General features: G+C 42.2%; 1 protein-coding gene across 1 annotated transcript in view; it reads left to right on the top strand.

Moving 5' to 3' along the window:
* The window catches only part of si:dkey-49n23.1 (semaphorin-3D), a 95,383-nt gene that overhangs the window by 36,243 nt on the left and 33,808 nt on the right, over positions 1-25,332 (top strand). Inside the window, exons 3-9 of the mRNA XM_036151531.1 lie at positions 18,867-19,021; positions 20,144-20,206; positions 20,380-20,499; positions 21,705-21,795; positions 23,882-24,010; positions 24,112-24,254; positions 25,165-25,279. Coding sequence (XP_036007424.1) covers positions 18,867-19,021; positions 20,144-20,206; positions 20,380-20,499; positions 21,705-21,795; positions 23,882-24,010; positions 24,112-24,254; positions 25,165-25,279 — 816 coding nt within the window. The remainder of the gene's footprint in view (positions 1-18,866; positions 19,022-20,143; positions 20,207-20,379; positions 20,500-21,704; positions 21,796-23,881; positions 24,011-24,111; positions 24,255-25,164; positions 25,280-25,332) is intronic.

Below are 25,332 nucleotides of genomic sequence, written 5' to 3'. Positions count from 1 at the left end.
TTTCTGTGTTTATAACATCAGTTATTTAAACAGTGAGCGGTTGACTGGGATGGTTTTCTGCTCCATTTAAGCTGCAGCATCGATCATGTTCCTCTCAGCTGAGCCTTAAACACAGGCAGATTAAAATGAACTGAACTTCAGGAGAGCAGAAGCAGTTTAACTCTGACAGAACGTAAAAATCTTGACTTGGTTTAACTAATGCAAGCTTAAAACCTTCAGATTTTAATAATTTATAACTGTCAATTTGTTTTTATTAGTTTTTTAGCTACAATTTAAGAGCAAGCTGAATCTTATTATTAATATTGAGGACACACGGTGCAGCGGTGGTCGATGCTGCTGCCTCACAGCATGTCGGGTTATTTCCCAGTGTTGGCTTCACTGGAGATGCTGGAATATAGCTATGGATGCCTGTATAAAGGCATATCTTCTGTTGCTAGCAGCTCTTGGTCTCTGTGTACACAGTAACTCCTAACCCCACCCTCTGTCTCTGAATGCATCCACCTCCTCCAGGCTCTCCTGTCATGGAGCTGCTGAGCTCAGAGGTTGTGCAGACGTTGTTTATCAGAGAGTTTTTACAAGCTGCAAAGCTGCAGACGATCTGCTGGAGCTCATCTGGCTTCCTTAAACTGAGGAAGAGCTGCAGGTTCCCGGAGTTTTAAATCCTTTCTTTAAGTGTCGCTTCCATGCCTGTGTACACATCAACAAAATAAATGAATACGGGGAAACATACTTCTGTGTTGTGTATAAAGATTTGTCTACAGTTTGCCTACAGGAAGGTTCCTAAAAAAGATCATTCAAGAAAATAGAACCTGCTCTCTTTAGGGCACTTACAGGCCTGAAGACTTTTAGTTTGAGCAAAAATCGTCATGTGGTGCAGAAAAGACCCAAGTGCAGAAACTAATTAAGGTTAATCAGAGTTCTTTACAATGAAAATAAGGTAAAACTCACAAAAGGGAAGTCAAACATCAAACTTACAGAAGGAGCCAGTCATTAAGTACTGGAATGGTAACTGACAGACTAACAGTAGAATCCAGCAAATGAACAACGGCCATTCAGCATGTTAAATACTGAGGGAGGAGCGGAGAGTGACAAAGGGATCAGAGGAAATGAGGAGCAGTTGGGCCAGGATGAAAGCAAGGAAGCTGAGGGAGGGAGACTAATTGACACAGAGGAAACCGAACCAAAGACACAGAGAGAATGCAAACCAAAGGACAAAGACTAACTGTGATGCAAGAGAAACAAACCCAGAAGTACAAAGAACACAAAACAAGAATGAACTAAGAAACTAAACAGAAGGAAATAAATTAATACGGCAAGATCTTATCAAACATAAAAAAATAAAATTTTATTTATATGTCGTCAGTTCACAACATGTCATCTCAAGTCTCTTTCCAAAGTCAGCTTCCATCAGATCCTTCAGGTTGGTGAGAAAGTTTCCTCTCTAAGGAAACCCAGCAGGTTGCATCAAGTCTCTCCAAGCAGCATTCACTCCTCCTGAAAGAGCGTAGAGCCACAGTGGACAGTCGTCTGCATTGTTGATGGCTTTGCAGCAATCCCTCATACTGAGCATGCATGAAGCGACAGTGGAGAGGAAAACTCCCCTTTAACAGGGAGGAGAACCTCCAGCAGAACCAGAACCAGGCTCAGTGTGAACGCTCATCTGCCTCCACCCACTGGGGCTTAGAGAAGACAGAGCAGAGACACAGAAAGCACAGAAGCTCACATTGACCCAGGAGTACTTTCTATGTTAGAGAAGAGAGAGCAGAGACACAAGGTTCCATACTTTACTTATTTAGGCAATAGTTGTAATTTAGACAAGAAACATTTGTGTGTTGGGCACCACAGCTGGTTCTAGCCCAGAGGCCCACGTCCTCCTGACTCCGGCCCTGCCTGAACTTATAAACTCAGGAAAGAGTTTCAGGAAATTCCAGCTGATCTGGTCTGAAACATCAGCTGCTCAGATTTTGCAGGTCAAAGCTTAACATGACCTGAGAAAGCTCTTCTTAATTCTGACAGCTTGATGCAGGGAAGTCACACTGAAGCAGAAGAAGCAGATTTGTGCTGGTTGTGAAAAGTTCTGGTAGAAAGTTCTGTATTACTGGTTTAAAATCCTAGAGGAGGTGGTGAAATTCCTAAGAAAATGCAGGTGAATTTTCTGCAGCTCATCTTGTATTTAGAAGTAATATTTTAATCAAAATACGCCGTTCAGTTCCTGTTGCATGTTTTACAAACTTATTTCTTTATTATTTTTATTTCCTTTTGTCGTTTTTCCCCTCTGTCGGTTTCCACGCTGATGATTTGAACTCACCGCAGAAGCTTGATGGGTTCGTAGGAGAGTGAAGCACGTTTGTGTCGGTTATTGGAAACAGTAGCAGCTTGTGGTCGTAAAGGGAAGCTGTTAACATGTTTAATGGACTCCGGCTCGGTTCTCCTGCTGCGTTTGAGGCTGCAGGATGAACAACCGTCCACCGGTAAACTTTTAATAACACGGAGACCGAGACAGCAGCTTCAGGGCTCAAAACAGACACAAACACATGTGAAAAGCCTCATTTAAACACTCAGATTTTATCTGGTATCATTAGACTATTCTTATTCTGCAGTCGTTAAAATTCCTGGAAAGATGTAAACTTTGCCAACGCATGCAGGTACCTGCTGCTGAGAATATTGCAGCTGAAAGCAGTTTTCTACATGATCAGAAACTTTAACCCTAAAACTCTCATTTTTGGTACAAATATTTCTGAGACCTCTACCTCTTTAACAAATTCATTATTTGTCTGAACATAGAATTTACAACATATACATGAATATATGTTACACAACCTATTTAAAAATGCAGAAAACTTGAGGAAAATGTGTTTTTTGGTCAAACGTATCAATTATGATACAAAGAAATTTTGAAAGCCTGACATTTAATTTTTTTTAAAGCAACCAAAGCAATGATTTTTTTTAATATGAAGTTTCCTCCAAATCATCCTGTATTAGGCTTTAAAGGGTTAAGCTGAGAAGTTCAGCTCTAGAGAGGAAAACTTTAGGAGAACCCTACAGAATCCTGCTTTATCAGTGCAGCGTGGCTCAGCGTCTGTCCTGGAGAATAAAATCTTCCCTGTACACAGAAGAACAGTTTTATTATTTTATTAACCTCGTCTGGAGGTGGCGTCCACTTTTCTGGGCTCCTGGAATGGACCAACAGACGGAGGACCATGGAACCAGGACTCCAGTCCCTGCAGCCAGGCTCTGTGATGCTTGGAGGTTGTATCATGGTATGGGCAGACGTCTGTCTAAAAAAAATAAGAAAACTAAGAAGCTAAGCGTTCAGCAGCTGGATGGTTCGCGCCTCACTGAGTCAGAGAAGCATTAAAACAGACCCAAAAACATGAAGTTTTTCTCTGGAAAACCTTTAAAAAGTCATTGTTCCTCCAGCGTCTACCCTGCAGGACACCTGAAAGTCTGGGAAAATCTCTGGGAAACGTTGCTACCTTCACACCAGGGAGGACCAGCATGTGTCTGGTCATAAATCTCTGCGCTCAGCAGATGAAACACATTTCATGCACCTCAGGCGTGTTTCATAAATCTGAGCTCTGTTTCCAAACGGAGCCCGAAGCCGTCTGAGTTCACTGAACTCTTCTCTGTCCGCTGCTGCAGACAAACAGTTTCTGCTGTAACGTTCGTCAACGTCACAGAGATCTGAGGAGAGGCTTTAAACGGAGAAGCTCGGGGGGTCACAGGTGCAGCGGTGGTCTCATCAGGTCAACCAGGCAGCTGTTCTGTCATGGTGGTTCTAAATGGAGAAGCTGAAGAACCCAAACATGGTTCAGAACCTTTAATTTGCTCTCCATCTTTTATAATGAATCCATTATTAGCTGTTGGACCTTTAGGACTTTGAAACATTTTCTTTAACCTACCGGATCTAGAAAACATCTCTGACTTCAGGACGGGTCCAAATGGATGTGATCCAGAAACAGGCTGGACGCGGTGGAAGGAGCGATGGTGGGGGGGTGCAGATATGGAGGTAAATGCTGTTTGTGGGCTGTTTGGAGCGGGCCGGACCTCCACAAATCATCGCTGCATTAACTGCATACCTTCCAGATCCGTTCCAGCTGGGAGGAAATTGTGCAACTTTGGGCTGAAACTGAAACTATGAGCAGGCGTCCCGTCTGGGTGTTGTTCAATTCAATTCAATTCAATTCAATTTTATTTATATAGCGCCAAATCATGAAATATGTCATCTCAAGGCACTTTACAAAGTCAAGTTCAATCATATTATACAGATTGGTCAAAAATGTCCTATATAAGGAACATCGGGATGGATAAGGTGGTTTGGTTTGGTTTGGTTTGGTTTCCACCGCTGCAGCTCCACAGCATGTCTGAGTTCCTCTGACTACAGCTCCTCCTCCTGCTGCTGCTGCTTTCTGACGCTCCGGTGGAAAAAATCCAACCAAAACACGCTGACCTCATGTGGGACTGTGGGGTGGGAAACACAGAACCCCCCCCCTCCCCCCCATCCCACACACACGCAGACACACTGAGTGAAAGCTGTGACAGCCCAACAGTGGCGTAACTTAGCTGGACGCACTCATCCAGCAGGTATTGCGATAGCTGCTCACTGAGACGGATAAAAACATGAAGCGATGCATTCACACACACACACACACACACACACACACACACACACACACACACACACACACACACACACACACACACACACACACACACACGCTGCAGCCTGAGGTGTGTTCCCGTGTTGTTAGATAAAAACATTCAGCGAGTTTCTGCAGGAAATCTGTCAAAACTGATTCACGTCCACAAACATCCAGAAATAAGAGGTCAGGAATGCGACCTGTGTGTGTGTGTGTGTGTGTGTGTGTGTGTGTGTGTGTGTGTGTGTGTGTGTGTGTGTGTGTGTGTGTGTGTGTGTGTGTGTGTGGTGGGGGGGGTATGGGCGTGAGGTGTCGGTAACCTGCGCTGTCATGCCGTCTACCTTGACCTTTAACTCGCTCTGATTGCAGTTTGTAGGTTTAAGAGGAAAAGGGAAAGGAAAGAGGAAAACAAAGTGGACGAGGAGCAGAAAACTGTTGTGAGAAACGTTTCTGGAGACGAAGGACAGAAAAGAGGAAGGAAGGAGGAAGAGGAGGAAGAGGAGGAGGAGGGATGAGTCTCTGGGCGTTTCCTGAGCTTCACGAAGCTGTCAGTCACCTGAGATAAAGCAGAGAATCCAAGGAATGGAGCCTATTAGACTGTGGTGCCTTCAGGGTCAGCTCTATGGTGCCTTCAGGGTCAGCTCTATGATGCCTTCAGGGTCAGCTCTATGGTGCCTTCAGGGTTAGCTCCGTGGTGCCTTCAGGGTTAGCTCCGTGGTGCCTTCAGGGTTAGCTCCGTGGTGCATTCAGGGTCAGCTCTATGATGCCTTCAGGGTCAGCTCTATGATGCCTTCAGGGTCAGCTCCATGGTGCCTTCAGGGTCAGCTCCGTGGTGCCTTCAGGTGTAGCTCTATGATGCCTTCAGGTGTAGCTCTATGATGCCTTAAGGGTCAGCTCTATGATGCCTTCAGGGTCAGCTCTATGATGCCTTCAGGGTCAGCTCCATGGTGCCTTAAGGGTCAGCTCTATGATGCCTTCAGGTGCAGCTCTATGATGCCTTCAGGGTCAGCTCTGTGATGCCTTCAGGTGCAGCTCTATGATGCCTTCAGGGTCAGCTCCGTGGTGCCTTCAGGGTCAGCTCCATGGTGCCTTCAGGTGTAGCTCTATGATGCCTTCAGGGTCAGCTCCGTGGTGCCTTCAGGGTCAGCTCTATGATGCCTTCAGGTGCAGCTCTATGATGCCTTCAGGGTCAGCTCTATGATGCCTTCAGGGTCAGCTCTATGATGCCTACAGGTGCAGCTCTATGATACCTTCAGGGTCAGCTCCGTGGTGCCTTCAGGGTCAGCTCTATGATGCCTTCAGGTGCAGCTCTATGATGCATGTTTGTGAGTTTTCTCTCAGAAACTGGTTACCGTCGCCCTGCAGGCGTCTCCAAACTTTTCGTTACATGGGCCAAAGTCCAAGGAACTCGAGGGCCAGAAAATTAAGACAATTTATTAAAAAAAAGTAATTTTTTTGCCTGCTCTACAAAATATGATAATTTTAAATAAATTAATTAATTATTTTTTGTAGGGAATTAATGTGTAAATCATTGTAGATCCAAAAGTACAAAAGTGGTTTTGCTCATTTGTCGTATTAAAAGATTTTTGTGATTTTAATGCACCAAAGTCTGCATTTGAGTAATTAAATATCATTGAATAGATGTTACTATGAAATTAAAGAGAATGTCTAAAGTGTGTTTATTAAAAGATGAACACTTTGTGTTGTACTTAACATTTTCAGTTGAAGGATTTTAACTGTTCCTGGTTTTAATCGCAGCCACCACAGAAAAGTCCGGCAGATTTTACAGGTTTCATCTCAGTGATGCCGCTGTTCGGTCCAATTGAACTGAAGGGTCACTTCGTAGTTTAGCAATTAAAACACGTTATAACTGTGGATTTTAAAAATGACTTTCCTATTCCTCCCAGAAACTCCCAACTCTGCCCGGGCCTCACATGTAGCACCGGTACCGTTCTGCAGATGTGGTTCTTACTGTACCGCGCCCAAATGAGCGCTGCATTTTACACAGGAACCCGAACGCATCAGAGATCGGCTGCTTCAGACACAAGAACATGTGGACTAAAGCTGCTCACTGGTCTGGGAACAAAGAAGATTCTGATTCTAATGGAGCGGTGCTGTTGGTTGCTCTGTGTCTCTGCAGCAATAAGGTTGACAGTTCAAATCCCAATTTCTACTTGGATTATGCGTTTTCCACAAGCATACTGCTGGAGTTAGGCACCTGATCCCCCCTGTGACCCTGCATGGATAATGTAGAAAATGGATGTTTGATCTATTTTATTGAATGTAATTATGTAATCAGCCTTGATCACGAAACATGAAACAACTAAACAGGATCGAGGCTGAAAATCTAAACCCATTTAAATGATTCTGGACCCAGAGCGGGTAACTGTGGGTCTGGACTCCAGTTCTGGTCCGGATGTGTCCTGGCGGCGCTGTCAAACACCCAGAGGGGAACATGCTACCTGAAGCCACTATGAAAACTAACAGAGGGGTCCAGTTTATGGCAGAGAGGATCCTGGGTAACTCAACGCCTTCGCTTCATTCCCAGGAAAGCACCGAGCAAGGCGACGCAGTGCAGCGGTGAGGTCCAGAGTGTCTCTGTCCTGCAGAGATCAACAAATAAAGTTTTATTCAGACTGAAAAACAGTTTCAGTTTATCTGAACCTGACTGACCTGTTAGCCGTACTTCCTGATTAAAAACCAGAACCAGACTTTCAGCGCAGTGAAACACTCCATGAAGACTTTTTCTGGATTTGTTTTCTAGACATTTGTCTAAATATGATATATTAATAAAATATAATATTATAAAATCTAATATAATAATAAAACTGTGTGAAAGTAGCTCAAACAAGGACATTTGTTAAGCCGTGAAACAATAAATATCACCTTTGAACAACCGTTTTACTATCTATCTATCTATCTATCTATCTATCTATCTATCTATCTATCTATCTATCTATCTATCTATCTATCTATCTATCTATCTATCTATCTATCTATCTATCTATCTATCTATCTATCTATCTATCTATCTATCTATCTATCTATCTATCTATATATGACATATTTACTCTGGTATTTATTTTTATTTTTGCCATTTTCTAATAAATCTCCTTTCCTCTGTTGCTTTAGATTACATTAGTTTGTTCTTTCATTACAATTAATTGTGTGCAGCTCCGTCTATGTTTTTGCTGCTGTCAAATTTCCCCATTGTGAGACAAAAAAGCCAATTATCTTGTATATGTTAAAAAATAACAGGCGGGAATTAATAATTAGGAGCTAAATATTAGACGGGTGTAAAGTATCTGCAGGTTTGAGCTTTAAAGGCTTTAGCTGCATCCAGACTCATTCTTACAGTTTTGTTTTTTGGGAAGTTTAGGCAGATGAATATTATCCATTTTTATGTAAATGTATTGATTTCACGGTGCTGTAAAATGTTTTGATCATTTTAATTATATAATGGTAATCTCTCTAAGTTTAAAAAGCTGCCACTCTTTAGGTTCCTCTCTGTTTTTTACAGTTTTGATAAAACTGTATCCTGTTATAACGGCCGTCTGTTCTGCAGTAATTAGCACATATGGTTTATAACATGTCCTAAAATGCATCTCAAAACTGTAAAATCTTGTTATTGTAGGAAATCAGCCTGTGTTTTATCTGGACGCCCTGTGGGAGGCTGATAATTTGACACGTTTACCTTTGTGTCAGCTGCATGTGTGACTCTTGATGAGGTAAAAAATTAAAATGAATTTATCGTCCTTTGGGAGTTATTCATGAAACCAGCCTGCCCTGCTAATGGAGGAAGGCGTTCGCTCCAGCATCTCCTCCCAGGTCGCTGTGCTTTGGTTTCCATCAAAACCCTCACAGCTGCTTTCATTTCAGCCCCCCCCCCCCCCCACCCACCCATCCATGGCCTCTGTAAGTGTTAGCATATGCTAACCGTGGGTCGCAGAGACAGGAGACGCTGCAGGATCAGAACATGGGAGGTCCTGGGTTTGATGGATCCACCTCAGCACCACTGTGTCTGCTTTATGTTCTCCTTGGTGATCTTCTGCTGGTTGAACCATTTTTAACGTTTTATCTGGTTTGCAGACAGGGTGATGGTTCATATTCTGCATGGAAATATTCACTAAAACCTGTATCACTGGTGCACAGAATTACAACAATGTTGTTTCAAACTCCAGGCAGCCAAACACTAATGACCTACAGTCTGAGTGTTCCTGAACGCCTCATGAGCAGAACCTGATGCTGCTCAACAAACATAGATTAAACCTCCGAGGAGCACAAGTGAGTCAAAGTGAACCTAAAAACATCTTTAAAACTTTCATAAATCAGTCTAAGAATGAAGGCTGGCTATTAGAGCTCTTGGTGGTAGTTTAAGGATATTTTTTAGAGCCCAGGCGATGTCTGTAAACCTTATAACGCCACACTCTCCAACAAATCGCAAACATCAAGCTAAAAATTTACTTAATTATAAGATGCTGGTGATGATTTTCAGTCATCTAGAATAAAGCAAATCCAATTAAATGCATGATTTGTCTGCTAATAATGTATTTTTGTAACTGACTGATTGTGTGGATTAATGGGATTATTCTCTGATAATCAGATTTTACCTGACAGACTGGGACAACTCTGTCATTTGGGAATAGTCGGTTAATTAAAATCACATCTGGGGTTCCTCAAGGCTCTATTCTCAAACCACTTCTATTCAATATTAATATGCCATCCCAAGTTCATAAGAGAAAGTATTACTTCTCTCATGGTAACTGTGCTGAAAGCATGTTTTAATATAATATAAAAACATGTATTTTAACTACAGCTTTAGCTGCTCTGAGGTGTTTGCTTGTACAATCACGTATTGCATAATTTTTCTCACATCGTCAGGTAAATCGGCTGATGTCTCTCCTCTATTTAACTTGAATATTTTTATCTGAATATGTTGTATTTATCAATTAATAACTGCACAGTATTTTCTTTTTATCTATTTCTGATAAATTCATTCTCCTCTGTTTTAGAACCTAACTTTAAAATGTTCATATTACTTCATCTAGTGAGTAATGCTGAAATCTCCCCATTGTGGGACAATAAATGTATTTCTGTTCTATTTTATTCTAAGTCCTAAATGTAAATTTTTATTTGGGTTTTATTTGCCTAAGATTTGGACAAAGAGAGAAACTCTGATCAGATAAATTATCTGTGGTCTTTGATTATGCACAGCCTCAGAAACACAGTTTATATATGATGGAAATGATGTTTAAATTGTTCTCATGTTTTGGTCTCTGCCTATAATAAACAGCCCGGTTCTTTGCTGGATGTTTGTGAAACCAGTCTGTCTCTGTGAGAAGCTCTAATCCAGCAGAAGAAGTCGTCTTGTGAAGGTGATGCGGTCCAAACTGCGTGTGGGAGGCTTCGTTATCTCTGGAGACTCCCACCCTGCTCAGCCTTTAAACGCTCAGATAAAAACTGCGTCTCTTATCTTCCCAAACCCACTGATCCCATTTTCACGCTCACTTCTCGGTGTCACCGAGCATCTGGCTAACAGGCGGAAAGAAACCAGGTTCCTCAGCGAGATCTCCTCTTACTCCATTATTTCTGCTGCCTGTCATCTCAGCCCGGCCAACAGACATTCAGCGCGTCTGCAACCAGTTATCACCTCTCTGACAATCAGCCTTCCATTAACCTACCAGGAGAACCCGTCTTCTGCCTAAAAACAACATGGCCGCCCAACTCAGGGGGAAAACTGTGAATCAGAATGTCAGTCAGGGAGGTGGAGGGTGGATGATCTGGACCGGTTCTGCAGCCACACCGGCAAACTGAGTCCAGCTGGTTCTGATGTCTGTCTCCTACCTTCTTTAAATGAGAGCTTGATCTTTGGACCAACACCAGAACCTGACTGTATGCAGGTTTCTGTGACTGTGGCAGAGGCAGTCAAAGGTTTCAGGAACATTTAATGTCCAGCTTTAATGATTCTGAGGGTTAAAGTTGATCTGCACACCGTGAACCTTCCAGAAAACTCTGGTGGCTTTCAGTCGCTCATTGTTCCAGACGGACCTTCTGTCAATGGATCAGCTCAGAAGCAGGAAGGAGAAAGCTCTTCCATCTGACACACGGTCCAGTCCTCTCTGGTTCTGGTCCGTGTAAACCGCTGTGGTTGATGCGTTATAACGTGTCTGACGGGTTCTGATAGTCAGAAACGATTAACCCGGAGCAGACGGAGGTGTTTGTCAGGTGAGGAATCCCATCAACTCTCATCAGGTAGCAGATGTAGCCGTCACTCTGGTTGATTCATCTCAAACTAAAACACCGTCCTACAGAAACGAGCCATTAGAATCATCCATAATGTCGATTATTATGAGCATACAAACCCGCTCTTCATAATATCCAGAATTCTCAAATTTGACGAGCTTGTAGAATTTAAAATTGCTCAATTTATGTTCAAGGTATCAAAAAAGTTGTTACCTGAGCACATACAGAGCACGTTTTCTGAAAGAGAAGGGGGGTATAACTTAAGGGGTCACTCAATCTTCAAGATCCGCAATTTTAGAACAACAAGGAAAGGCTTCTGTATTTCAATTAAAGGTGTAAAGTTATGGAATAAGTTACATGAAGATTTAAAACAAAGCAATAGTTTAACACAATTCAAAAGAAAGTACAAAGAGGTAATTTTCAATAGATACACACATGGGGACAGAAAGCAATAAGGTGTGTATTGAAGATAATAACTTGGTGTAAGGGTTTAGAAAGATAAATCAGCATAAAATGGGAAAATGTATAGGGAAATATTAGTAACTGTTACTTCTAACTGCCACTTTGATTTTGATTTTTTTTCTTTAATGACAGTAGGACTCTAAAGTCTCAAGTGTTTAGGGGTAGGAGTTTATAAGTTCTCACTTCTTCCTACCCCATTTTGAGCATGATATGTTAACTGAAACAAACAAAAAAAATCTGTATTTTCTCTTCTTTCTTATGCACTTCTTGTTACTGTGCACTATTTTATTTTTATATTTGTATCATGTTCGAATAAAATTTCATTTCATTTCATTTCATTAAAATCAAACATTTTCTAAATCCTTACAGTTCCTGTTATGACATCACTTACTGTCAGAGCGGATCCTGCAGGTACGGTGGTGGAGGGGTGATGATGTGGGCTTTTCTCTCTGTCAGTGAGGGAACCGTGAACTCTTCTGTTTACCAACGTTTTCTGGAGTAAACTGAGAGTCTTTGGGTCCGAACAGAGTTTCAGGCTCTGGGGTCCAGTAATGGCTGCCGTAGACAAACATTGAGTTAAACCAGTTATTTTCCTATGTTCTCATATTAAAAATATCCTTGTAGGTTTAATATTGCAGCCTCTGTAGAAGACTAAAGGAAACTATTTCCTCTTTCTGGCTTAAACATTTCCTCTGCTCTGATTCTGGACATTCCTGGCAGTCATGTGGGAATTTTCATCAGCGATCCTGGAAGCAGTTTTCATGCAAATGGGTCGACGGTGCGGCGGTGCGTGAGTCAGGAGCGTTGGGTTGGGTTTGCACATTCCAACAATAATCATCAGAAAACTTTTCCTCTTAAAAAGCTGCAGCAGACGTTCACCGTCTGACTGGGTCAGGACCTGCAGGGACGGACGGATAAAAACACGGATGATGTTTTACTGGAACCATGAAGGTGAAACTCAGGGTGTTAAAATATAAACAAACCACAGAAAACCTCTTTATCAAAGTAGAAAATATGACATAGAACATCCTGGACCCACATCTTTTTTCCTGTTATCAGTGTTGATATTTCGGCAACTAATACTGTATATATAGGTAGTATCTGTGTTTTATTTTGAATAAAACTCTTTGTTTAATTAGTTTATATGATATTACATATTACAAATAAAGGAATTAATTAGTCTGTGATAGTTCTTTGCATTTGTGATCAGTTGCTGTAGTTAATTTCTTTTTATTACGGCGCCTTTAAAACAACCAGAGCTGAACGTTTTGAATCAGGACAGGAAATGTGGCAGAAAGGAGGGAGGCTAGCTTTTGAACTTTCTCTATATGTTATATTTTATCTATTTATTTTCTGCCAGCAGAGAATTGGAACGGCTGCAGGAATGAAAAGTTAAATGCTGATCTAAATGAACTTTTAATGTTTTTAGCAACGTCAGGAATAAATGCTTTGATTTTCACAGAATCAAACATCATATCATTTTCACATTTTGATGCAAATCCAGCTGAAAGCTTCCAGAGACGGTTCCTTTTGTTTTCTATCATAGCCAGAACTTTTAGGTCTACCTGTATATCAGGTAAAAGTCCCTCTACTCTCTTCCTCAGAGGACCCTGCTGACCTCATTTCTTGCGGGTACAAGGTAAGAATATGATTTATCATCATTTTGTAACCATAATGAGATGTTGAACATTTTTAAATAAGTGATTAGCCGCGATTTGATCTGACTTTGGATCAGATAAACAACCAGTGGCGGTGCTACACCAAATTTAGCAGGGGGGTCAGGGTGGGGCCTGACACAGAACAAAATGTCAGGAAATAAGCTGAACAGGTCAATATTTCATCCGTCCGTCTTCTCCCGCTTATCCGGGGTCGGGTCGCGGGGGTAGCAGCTTCAGTAGGGAGGTCTAGACGTCCCTCTCCCCGGCCACTTGGGCCAGCTCCTCAGGAGGAATCCCAAGGCGTTCCCAGCAGAGAGACATAGTCCCTCCAGCGTGTCCTGGGTCTTCCCCTGGGCCTCCTCCCGGTGGGACGTGCCCGGAACACCTCACCAGGGAGGCGTCCAGGAGGCATCCTGACCAGATGCCCGAGCCACCTCAACTGGCTCCTCTCGACGTGGAGGAGCAGCGGCTCTACTCTGAGTCCTCCCCGGATGACTGAGCTCCTCACCCTATCTCTAAGGGAGAGCCCAGACACACTACGGAGAAAACTCATTTCAGCCGCTTGTATCCGGGATCTCGTTCTTTCGGTCACGACCCAAAGCTCGTGACCATAGATGAGGGTAGGAACGTAGATCGACCGGTAAATCGAGAGCTTCGCCTTTTAGCTCAGCTCTCTCTTCACCACAACGGATCGGTACAGGCTCTTGGGACGTGGAATGTCACCAATATTTCATCGTTTAGTGTATTTAGTGAGCCAAAGAGCCGATTGTGGCTCTGGAAGTGCAGGTCAGACCCTGATCTTATCTCAATATGGCTGGAGCCAAAGGTGAAATAGCAAAACTGTAAAGTAATAATGATTGGTCAAAGTGACCAATCAGTTACGGTATCTTTGTTAGCATATATCATCGTAAGAAATTTATTTAATATCGTGTCTTTGGGACAGGGGCCAGGACCAGTTCTATAGGGGCATTGGCCCCTGTTGGCCCCCATCTAGAGCCGCCCCTGTAAACAACCCACCAAAAAATATTAATCTATAATCATCAACGATGCTGGGCTCAGGAGGGTGGGGGTGGGGGGGCATAAGAGGGGCATAGCTGTCTTCAGGAGGGTCTTAAGACCCCCTCCCGCTGCCGGAGCTTAATGAACCTCATATGGGACCCAGAAATCAGAGTCTCTGCAGGTTTTTACAGCTTTCTGCATTTTTCTATGGGGATCTTAACTTTACAAATGAGGCGGGTCACAGAAGTAGTCAGGAAAATTACTGGAGGAGCTGAAGTCGCAGCGTGACAGATTTCTGCCGTGTGATTAAACTCTTTGGCTTCTCCTTCTGCTCCTCCTGCCACGTTTTCCACCACGTTCCCCCTCAGGGAGCCTTCGCTCGCATATCTCCGGCTACGTTTACTTTTCATTATGCGGTCGGTTTGGCATCATGGCGGCCTGACGGATGAGATCCAGAGGAGTCAGCGATGAGAGCAGAACCTCCATAAATAATCTCCAGCTAATCTCTTTGTGTCTCTTGTTGTGTTGAGGCGTAAACCTCCTGCGGGGTTAAATCAGCCGTGTGGCTCCATGCAGCTCAGGTTACCTCCGATCTGTCTGACACGGTGCAGACGTCCCTCTGTCTGCAGAAACTACAGAAGCCTCGCGGGCCCAAAACGCTCGGCCCAGACGAAACACCTGACATGTTAAATCAGATAAATAAGAAATATAAATCACTAGATGGAGACTTTCATTCCAAATCCAAACGATTACTTTTCTGTCTTCCCTCTTTTTTCCCTGTTACTTTTAAAGAAGTTCCAACAAACTCTGGGATCATTTCCAGATCCTGCAGGTTATTTTTGTAGAAAATAGGATGTAATTTCCAGAACTGCAAAGGTGATCTTTGCAGGATGCTGGGGTTAAGGGTTGAAACGCTCAGTGAACGATGAGTCCCGCCTGATGGCGTCAAATCCGCCAAAGCTACGTCCCAGAATGTAATTAGAGGACTTACAGGTTCCTGAAGGGGTTTGGGGTTTTTCTAGTCACTTTTTGAACTCTTATAGGGAACTTTCCTGAATTTACAGGTTACTTTACTTACATTTACAGATTATATTTGTGAATCTGCGATGGTACTTTTCAGTTATTATCCTGGACAGTACGGGTCACTTACCGTAGCACGCACAGAGGTGACCTGCTGGTACTTTCCAAAACTTTTAGGTTACTATGAAATTAAATTAAAGGTTACTTTTCCTAAACTTGTTTCTAATAACTTTCCTGCAGCTGCAGATTATGTTCCTACAACACAGAGCCTACTGCTGGTTACTTTCCAGAACCTCCAGGATACTTTGTGATACTTACATTTTATTTTTCTAAAACTTGGAGAGTACGCACCCGACACACATCAGAATAATCTCCAGTTGAGTTACCTTTCTTGAACATTTGCAACCATTTATTTTTAAATTATACAGGTTATTTACATAAAATCCTGAGATTTAATGAATTAATTATTTATTTCAGACAATGAAATTAACACATACAAACATTATGATTATGTCTGAAAGGGTATGAGGAAGTGATGCTTTAATTTAATTTAATCAAAGTCTTTCTCCTCCCTATAGTCCTGAACACCAACAGCCTTTACTTGTGAATCCATACGACTGAAAGTCCGTTAAGTAAACAAATAAATCAAAATATTGTTCATTATAAGCATAAATACACACTTTATGCCCGTCGCTCACACTGCCGCAATAATTTTAAAAGTATCCACCCATGTGCAACAGCTAAAAGCTCCCTTTGTGAAACTGAAAGTTAGACTGTATAAAATATTTCTGCCATTTTGCATCGTGCAGAATTTTAAATTAGTTTGTAGCAGCTGAATGAAATGAATTCATTTCCAGTAAGTTTTGTGTAACTGTCACGTAACAAAGACACAAAGTAAAGCTGACAAATGACAACTTGTGCACCGTTGTTCTTGCGTCGGATGCAGGAGGTATTTTCATCCATCATTGTCTTCCTCCCAGGACTCTAAATAAAGGCTGTGCAAACAAACCCGGCTGCATAGTTCTGCAGTCATTCAGGCGAGTCTCTGCTGTCACCTGTCAGCCTCCAGTGAGATCACTGGGACTGTCAGCGCTGTGATTTATGTCTTTTCAGGGCTGTGCAGCAAATGTGGCGTGCTGCATTCAAAGCCTGAACACACAGGCAGCGTCTCTGTATGCGTGTTCTCCACATGCACCCCGGGGTGGGGGGGGGGTGGGGGTGGGGTGGGGGGGTCGTCTCGCTTCGCTCACAGCTCATTACAAACTCCATGACATGTTTACAGAGGTTCATGTTCACTTTGCTTCATTCTCCCAGGTTCTTGTTTGCAGCACAGAAACCTTCACATGATGCGTTCAGGGCACATTCAGCTGCTGGGAATTTACACTGCAAAAACGGATCTAAAAACAAGTAAAATGTTCTTAAAGTTAGTCTATTTGTCCTCAATTTGAGCCAGTAAATAAGACTATTTGCCAATGGAATGAGTATTTTTACCCCTAAAATAAGATAATAAGACATCCTGCACTTGAAATAAGATGATGGAGGGGAATTGTTCATATTTTAAGTGGAAAAATCTCATTCCATTGGCAAATAGTCTTATTTACCTGCTCAAATCAAGGACAAATACACTCATTTCAAGAAAATGTTACTTATTTTTAGTTCTGCTTTTGCAGTGTACTGCTTCCCCTCAAACTTCATTTTCTGCCTAGTTGGTGTTTTATGTTTCACTTTTTTATGTTTCACTACAGCACTTAGAGGTTTGATATCAAATGTAAAATGCATCACAAATAAAATGTATTATTCTTATTGTCATTATTTTAAAGCTGCATGTAATAAGCAGGAGGTCATTCGTAGAGCAGGATAAGGTCAGATATTATTCAAAGAAACTTTTCTTGAGTCCAATATTTACCTCAATACCACAGCTGGAATAATAATTCTCATAACCTGTATTATTTTTTGACAATAAACTACTTGATTGTCCTGAAGTAATAACTGTGTTTAACTGGATGATTTTATGTAAAAATGATCCAGATTTAAACGATAAAGCAAAACCTTTGGCTCCAGAGGGTTCAGTTTCAGTCATAAAATGAGAACGAATGAATCAAACTGATGGATAAATTAGCCTGAGCTGTGAGGAAGCCAGAGAAGTTTCACTTTGAATGAATAAAATGCAGAAATGAGAGGAAACTTGATCGCTGCAGAAGTTCTCTGCCATGAAATTGTTCTGGTTCCACTTCATGATTAATGGACAGGGCTGTTTGTGCTTGGGTTCTGGTCGGGTTGGCACCGGCCCTGCAGCGGTCGGGCCTCTGAGCTCCAGCGCCGGCCCGGTTTGACAGAACCAGCAGCGATGAGACGGAGCTGCAGGCTTAATCTGCTCTGCCTCTTCTGGTTGTTTTCTGCACGTTTGAACACCGACTCCCCAGGGAGCAGCGATGCCGTCAGCGTGTCTCTGCCGTCTAAGTGCTGCCTTTAGTTATGAGGCGTTCAACCGCAGCTTCGATTTCCTTCAATAGATGCGAAAGAAACCCAGTGGAGCCTTCAGAGGGAAGCTGGATTACATTACTGTTGATTTATTAGCATCCAGTCTCACGCTGCAGTCGTGTGGAAAAATAAATTAGACAACACAGTAGAACATTTGTTCCTTCATTAGTTGTAAAATGAGGTAAATGAAGATGCCTCAGATGAACACCAGGACATATTACTTTATTTTTAATCTAAGAAGAACGACGGAGAGGAATAAAAAGCTTCTTCATAGCTCCACCACAGCTTCATCTTCCTGTTGAGCCTCTTCTAGCGATTATAGCTCGTCATTAATCGTCCTGTTTGACCTCAGCAGCCTCTCACGCAGACGGGGAGGAGTTCTGCCTCTCAGCTGTGAACCTTCTGACGGAGGTCTGAGGTGGAGCTGTTGGCTTGTTGGTCGTTTCTGACCTTGGGCTGAATGTGAATCTGCTGGTTCCCTCCTGGAAGCGTTTTGCACTAATCCTTCTCTCTGCAGAGTGATGGACTTCAGACAGGCTGGACACGTCCTCATAAACCTTCATAGATTGATGGGCAGCAACTGTTGCCTCTCTGAGTTCATTGCTGGTGTCTGTCCAGCTTAGCAGGCCTCTCTCTGCCTGACTGAGACTAGAAGGTCTCGGGTTCGAGTCCTGGACCTTTCTGTGTGGAGTTTGCAGGTTTGCTGGTCGGGTCGGCCATTAGTGGCGGTGTGCTCAGTTTGTTTAATGACAAATAAAGCATCTTATCTCAATGAGATGCATTCTGGCAAAGCTGCATCTTTGATAAGAGGCGGCTGATGCTTCTGATCAGCAGCATTTAGCTATGAATTATTAAACTTTTGAACTTTTTGCAAGAATAAATCAGGCCAAATTTATTTGAAATGTAACTGTAAAACAAATAAGTTGACCAAAGCAACATGTGACGTGTTAGTCTGTGGCTCATTTTACTGAACAAATAAACTAAAATCAGGTTTGAATCCTTGTTCTATGCTCACCTGTCATTGCTGCAACTTTACATGTGAGGCTGATTTTCTTTAGTTTATTTCAGTTTTATAATTTAAACAATGGCTGCTTTGTGCCAAACTTTGATGCCCTCCCAGGTTTTTCACATTTCATGATTATCTGAAGGTCGATATAAAGGAGGAGGTCCACACCAGCATCACGGCTCAGCGGGCGCCGCTCCACGATGAGCTGGAAACCTTTCCTGCAGAAACGTTATAATCAGGATAACCTGGAACAGACGCTGGGAACCATCAGCTCTGAAAAACTCTGCATTGTTATGACTGAATGTCTGCAGCGGTCGGTTCAGTAACACCCTGAATGTGTTCCTGAATCGTTTCCAGATCTGAGGAACGGCTCAGCGCTCCACTGGAGAGGCGGGGTCAGCGGAGGCTACCAGGTCCTGCTGCTGGACGAGGACCGCGGCTGGCTGCTGGTCGGAGGGAAGGACCACGTCTACCTGCTGAGCCCCGACAACCTGGAGCGCCCCGCCCACAAGGTCAGAGGCTCAGACTCTCTGATTTATAACTTTTTCAGGGTTTCTAGGTCCTAAAAATCAACTCGATGCAGAAAAATAAAGAACTGAAGCTGCTTGAGATGGAATGCTGCAACACTGAGCCAACATCTTACTTCATTATTTCCTTTGGCACACAGGAACCAGCAAAACTTAAAGTCTAATTATCCTTTAAATTATTCCTTGCTTTTCCCTTAAATCATTTCCTAAGTATTCAAATCAGAATGTCTGGATTTAAACAACAGCTGGTTGCAGCGATTTAGTATTAGTCTGAAAGTTAGTCTGTTTTAAAATAGGAAACATTAAAAACATTTATTTCATCTATTTAGACTGCAAAATATATGATCAAACAGTAACTATTAGGTATCAGTTAATTAAAAGTAACCTAATAATTATGTATTTATATGACATTTACCAACATGTAATTAAAAGTTTGTCTTTATGTTTTAGCATCTGAAATTATTAGCTTTAAGTTCAGCAAAACATCACCTTAACAGAAACAAAATGTCTCAAGGAATGATTATAGTTTAAATATTTAAACAACAATTAAGTTTTTAATACATGCTGTTAGGTATATTTTACTAGATATAATCAGCATTAGCATTCATTTTTGTTATTTTAAACAGATGGGATAAGGAAATAATTATTAAGGAATGACTTTCAAAAAGTTTCTGTCTAATCAAATATTTCTTTTCTGTCTTTTAAACAAAATTAATCAGAAGCTCATCATTATCAGCGATTAATATTATTACCAGCCGGCACTACTAGACATTAATCTGCATTTTACTGATTTGAAATCGATCATAATGTAACAAATGTGAGCAAAGAGTCTTTTTAAAAAACAATTATCAGATGCTTAATAACAAAACACAGTTTTTATTAACATGAACAGTTCTTTTTCTAAAAATAAATATCTCTTTAGCTGATGTGTTAAAACCGTCCCCAGGAAGTCTTTTTTAAAGTTAATCATTAGAAAGCGATTAGCAGATATATTTCCTTCAGTGTTTGGTTCCTTGTTTGCTTCTTATTATTTATTAACAACCCTTTTTGCTGATGGGATGTTTAGAACTGATGCTGTTTGTGTATTTTCTTTATGTTCTCCATCAGGTCCACTGGCCTGCTGCTCGAGAACATGTGGAGCTCTGCAGGCTGGCAGGAAAAAGTCTGGAGGTAAGAGAAAACTTTATTTCTCATCTCACACACTGTTCACCCTTTATCAGGATGGAAGAACAGGAAATCTGCTTTAACTTATATTGTGTACCTTTTGTCATGTTTGTTTTATTTCACACACAGGGAACGGTCACTCTTGATGTTCACAGATATTCTCTCCGTTTGATTTTTAGAGAGATTGTGCCAACTTTGTTCGCGTGCTGCAGCCTTTCAATAAGACTCACGTTTACGCCTGCGGCACCGGTGCTTTCCATCCACAGTGTACGTACCTGCAGCTCGGCCACAACCCAGAGGTGAGAAACTTAGTCAATTAAGCAATTATCTCCCTCCTTTACTCATAGACCTTTAAACTGCAGATAGTTTAACTGAAATGTGCACATGTGCTGTGACCTCAGAGATATTTGTTACTTGTTTAGTAAATACCACTTCCATACTGTTGGAAATAATACATTTATTAAATATTATTGATATACTGTCATATTCTATGCACTGACAAAGCAAGAAGAACCAGGTTAATGTATGCTCTTTCTTTTTACTTTTACAGTCTTGTGTTTCAGTAAAAGTCAAATGTTTGTTTTTTGTTATATTTTCTGCGTCAGAAAGTCTGTCTATTGTTTTAAGAGCTGTGGAAAAAATTCAAATCTGGACCAGAACAGAGTAAACCAGGCGTCCTTATCATTTACAATCCAAATAACCAGTTTTAACCTTGATTTATATCTAAACAGGCTGCTAAAACTTCATGACCCATCAAAATTAATAAAATACAATTTGGAATTCCTTACAGTAGGAAATTACATTTTATTTTACAATTTTAGAAGTGCATTCTTTGTGAAAGAGAACCTTTAAAAAAGGAAAATAAACACATTTTTCATATGGGATGTTCTTTATCTGAGGAAAATGACAGGAAGTAAACAGCATGTGGTTGAAAAAATAAATAAAAACAATATTAGGGCTGATGTTACCTGATGATTACGTTTGTGGTAAGAGATCCGTCCTGGCAGTCTTCTGCAAAATATTAAAGCAGATGTCATATTTCTGGCACATACTATTGATTTCGAGTCGAAACAAATAATAAAAAAAGGAAAATATCCTAGAATGGAGCCTTGTGGTACTCCTAAAGAGATCACCAGAGGTAGAGATAAAATCACTGAGGTGCACAAAGAAGCTTTTCTCTGAATAGTGGGACCTGTTTAACCTTTGATGGCCAACTGTTCTGTTCAGCTGTAAGCTCAGCGGTGCAGAATAACCAGGGTGAGTAAACTAAAGGACAAAAGCAATAAGATGTGAGATGATTTTATCAGTTGAGATCCTTTGCTGGTTATTAAGTTGCACCCAGAAGTTCTTCTGTCTTGTTAACGTCTGAAAACATCTCAGTTTGTCTCTGCAGAGCCGCTGTTTTACTCTGATATGCAACAAACTGGGATCAGAGTCATCTTTGCACTTCTTCACTCTGTGTGTGGTCCATACCCCCCCCCCCCCCCATGTCTCCGTCCTGCAGGAGCCGCTGTTGAAGTTGTCCCACACGGTGGAGTCAGGACGAGGGAAATGTCCCTTCAGTCCCAGGGAGCCCTTCGCTGTGCGGCTGACCGGTGGGTGACATCCACAACACGCTGCAGGCTCACAGCCAGGGAATGTTAAATGATTTTATGTCCTTCTCTTCATATTCTGGTGACACTAATGTGGAGCGGCATACAGTCCCTCCACTGTCCGCCGGCCGGCTGCAGAGCGTGAGCCGTGTGTGGTCCCAGTGAGTTATTTCACATGCTGACGTCAGCCGCTGCCCCACGCGACACTGCGCACATTAAACACAGCAACTCCATTTAGCTGATGCTCACAGAGACAGAGACCCTGAGGATCCGCTGCAGCGCTGAGTTTAATGTCGTCTGATGGATGTTCCACAGCTGGAGAGCAGAGCAGGAAGCGTTCCTCTGGAGAACTTTTTAATAAAAGTCATAAACATCCAGCTGGAAGTCCAGCAGAAAATCTTTATTTAACAAACAAAAAAACTTTGAGGGAAACAACAAACTGTTGAAACTGAGCTATCTATCTATCTATCTATCTATCTATCTATCTATCTATCTATCTATCTATCTATCTATCTATCTATCTATCTATCTATCTATCTATCTATCTATCTATCTATCTATCTATCTATCTATCTATCTATCTATCTATCTATTTTTTTCACTTTAACCAGCTGATTTTCCATAAATTCTGAATCAACTTTAAATAACGTTTGTAACAAAAACAAGAAAGTTAACTTTAGTTCCACTTTGTTGTCAGTGTTCTTACTTTCAGAAATAACATATAATGAAGGTAAATAGAAATATAAAATGTTTTTACAAAACAGGAAGACTTTGTTGGACTGGTGGAGATAATCGTGACATTGATCAGGTTCTCTGGGGACTCTGTGTTCTGGTTTTAGTAAACAGCGCTCTGTAGCGCCGCCCTGGAGGTAAAGGTCCGTATAGTTTTTGTCCAGGATAGGTGTGGTCTGCAGAGATGTTGGCTGACCTTTTCCTGTTCTTATCAAAACATTTTCAGTAAATTTCTCCAAACATGGTTTAATATGATGTTCCCTCCTCCAAACCTCCCTGAGGCGTTTATGGGACGAGGTGCAGCACCATCATCTCTCTAAACATTTTGTCTTTAATGACATCCAGATAGTTCAGTTCTGGCTGCATCAGACCAGACTTTGTTCTCACATCAGTTCACTGGCTTGTGCTGATGTTCTGCAGCAAATCTAACAGAAGCTTCAACCTGCTTTGTTCAGCAGTCTTACGCAATAATAATAATCTTGCACAGAAACCATTGTGGCTAAGTTTATAACTTCTTGTTTTCATAGTTTCTGCTGATTCCAGGTGCTTCTGAAGCTCTCTGTGAGCGCTCCTTGGCTCATAGATATTAGATGCTCCTAGTCACAGCTGGTTAATGGCAGGAAAACGGTTTTTTTTCCCACTTTCAGATCAAGATCCCAGATGCGCTCAATGGAAAATTCAGAAATATTTCTATTTAACCAATCAGTATGCTCTGCAAATATTATGGGAGCTCTTTGCTCAGACCCATCAGGGCATGAGGAGTCAGTTTAAAGGCCATCAGTCAGGAGTGAAGCAGCTGACGTTATTTCTAACTGACCGGGTCAGGAATGGTTTCTAAATGCTGACAGATTTCTGGTGTTTTATTCACTTTCTGGTTTTCTGCAGCATCACGACCTGATCCTCGTTTTTTGGCTCCACCCCAGTTCACATAAAACAAATCTTTGTGGATCAGCTGATGTGCTAAAACATCTTTTCTGAATTTTATCCCCTTTATAAGTATACAAGCACAGGAGCAGATTTCCAGGATGCTTACCGTCTGTTTAGGGAATCGTGCAGCTTTGATACAGGATCGTTCTTTTTGTTTTAAAGCTGCTGGTGAGGCTGGGTAGGGCGCTTATTTACATATTTACCAGGCAGAGTAATCAGCTTTTGGCTAAATAAACATTAAAACCATGAAAGTTTTACCCAGGCCACTTCAACACGTCTCATTTTCCTCCATTAAATGGAGATCTGAGGAGAAACGTCCCACAAAGAAACCCACAGCAGAGTGACGCTGCCTTGCTCCTTGGTTTTACGTCTCTGATGCTGTAACCCTGTCGTTGCCCCCCCCCCCCCCCCCCCCCCCCCCCCCCCACAGATGGTGAACTGTATGCTGGGACTTCAGTCGACTTCATGGGAGCCAACGCAGCGATATTCCGCACGTCTGTTCAGGGCAGCAGTCAGCATTACATCCGTACCGAGGCGTACGATCACAACTGGCTCAACGGTGAGGCTGGAGTCTAACCCTAACCCACGTGATGCACATCTGTTAAAATCCCCTTTTCCTTTCATCCATTGACGATTAAAGACCTTCTGTGTCCTCCTCAGAGCCGGACTTCGTGGGCTCCTTCTCCATCCCTGACACCCACAGTCCAGACGATGATAAAGTTTACTTCTTCTTCAAGGAGAAGGCGGTGGAGGCCGGCCAGTGGGACAAGACGGTCTACAGCCGCGTGGCTCGAGTCTGCAAGGTAAGCAGGCATCTGCTGATGTTAAAGACCTGCTGCGGTCACACCAGGCTGTTTCTATTGGAGACTTCTGTGGTAATAAAAAGACTCCTGAAACCAAAACTCTATTTTACCATATTTAATCTAAAAGGCAGAGGGATGTTTACAGCTTCAGTACTGGACTCTCACACAACAACACAACAGATGCCAGAGAGCCTCGTTCATTCCTCACACAGACATTAAGTTTTTGTGTCCACCCATTCAGGGGTGTGTAACAGTTTGATATCAGTGCTCTGTTCATCACATTGGTGGAGATCATGCTGTGATGCAGACGTCTCTTTGCTGACACATTTTCCCCTAATCAGCCATTCTGTCCAACCCAAATATGTTAGACTCTGTACCTCCAGAGTCTGTTTTCCGTCTGTAATTTCCATGGTAACCGATTTTTTAGTCCAGTCTCTGTGATCTCATGATCTCTAACACGGAGAAACCCGACGGTTAGATTCCCTGACAGCGTCTTCATGCTGCCTGGCTCTTTTTGGAGGTCTAGAGACAAACTGAGCCAAACAAGAAAATTATTTAGCATTTATTTTGATAAAAAAAAATGTAAATATATTTTCCATCCAAGCACCCAGACTTCTTTGTTTAGGGTGACCCGGATCAACAGTTCCTAAGACCATGGTTGCTTTTTCAGTCATTTTCAGTCCAGTTCCTGAACGTGTCAGACTGTTTTCATAAAAATCATAAAAAAGCTCCTAAACTCCAGGAATGAGTCCAGTTGTTGGATCGGTTTCTAGGCCTGACCCAGCTTCCAGTTTCTGAATGTGTTGCTGCTCACCATGCCGTGTTGGACGGGTCGGTTCTGAACTGAAGCTGAAGTGAAGGAACCACCGGATCAGGTTTATGCTGAATCTCTGTTTCTGCCTCCCTCCAGAATGACGTCGGTGGGAAGAGGAGTCTGATCAACCGCTGGACCACCTTCCTCAAAGCCCGACTGGTCTGTTCTGTTCCCGGTCCGTCTGGAGTCGATACTCACTTTGATGAGCTGGGTAACCCATCTGTCCCTTCCTCTCCAGCTTCTTCACTTTTTACACAATTATTT

The sequence above is a fragment of the Fundulus heteroclitus genome, chromosome 20, assembly GCF_011125445.2.
Source record: "Fundulus heteroclitus isolate FHET01 chromosome 20, MU-UCD_Fhet_4.1, whole genome shotgun sequence".
NCBI lineage: Eukaryota > Metazoa > Chordata > Actinopteri > Cyprinodontiformes > Fundulidae > Fundulus > Fundulus heteroclitus.
Note: the sequence above shows the minus strand (reverse complement) of the source record. Positions and strands in the feature narration are given on the sequence as shown.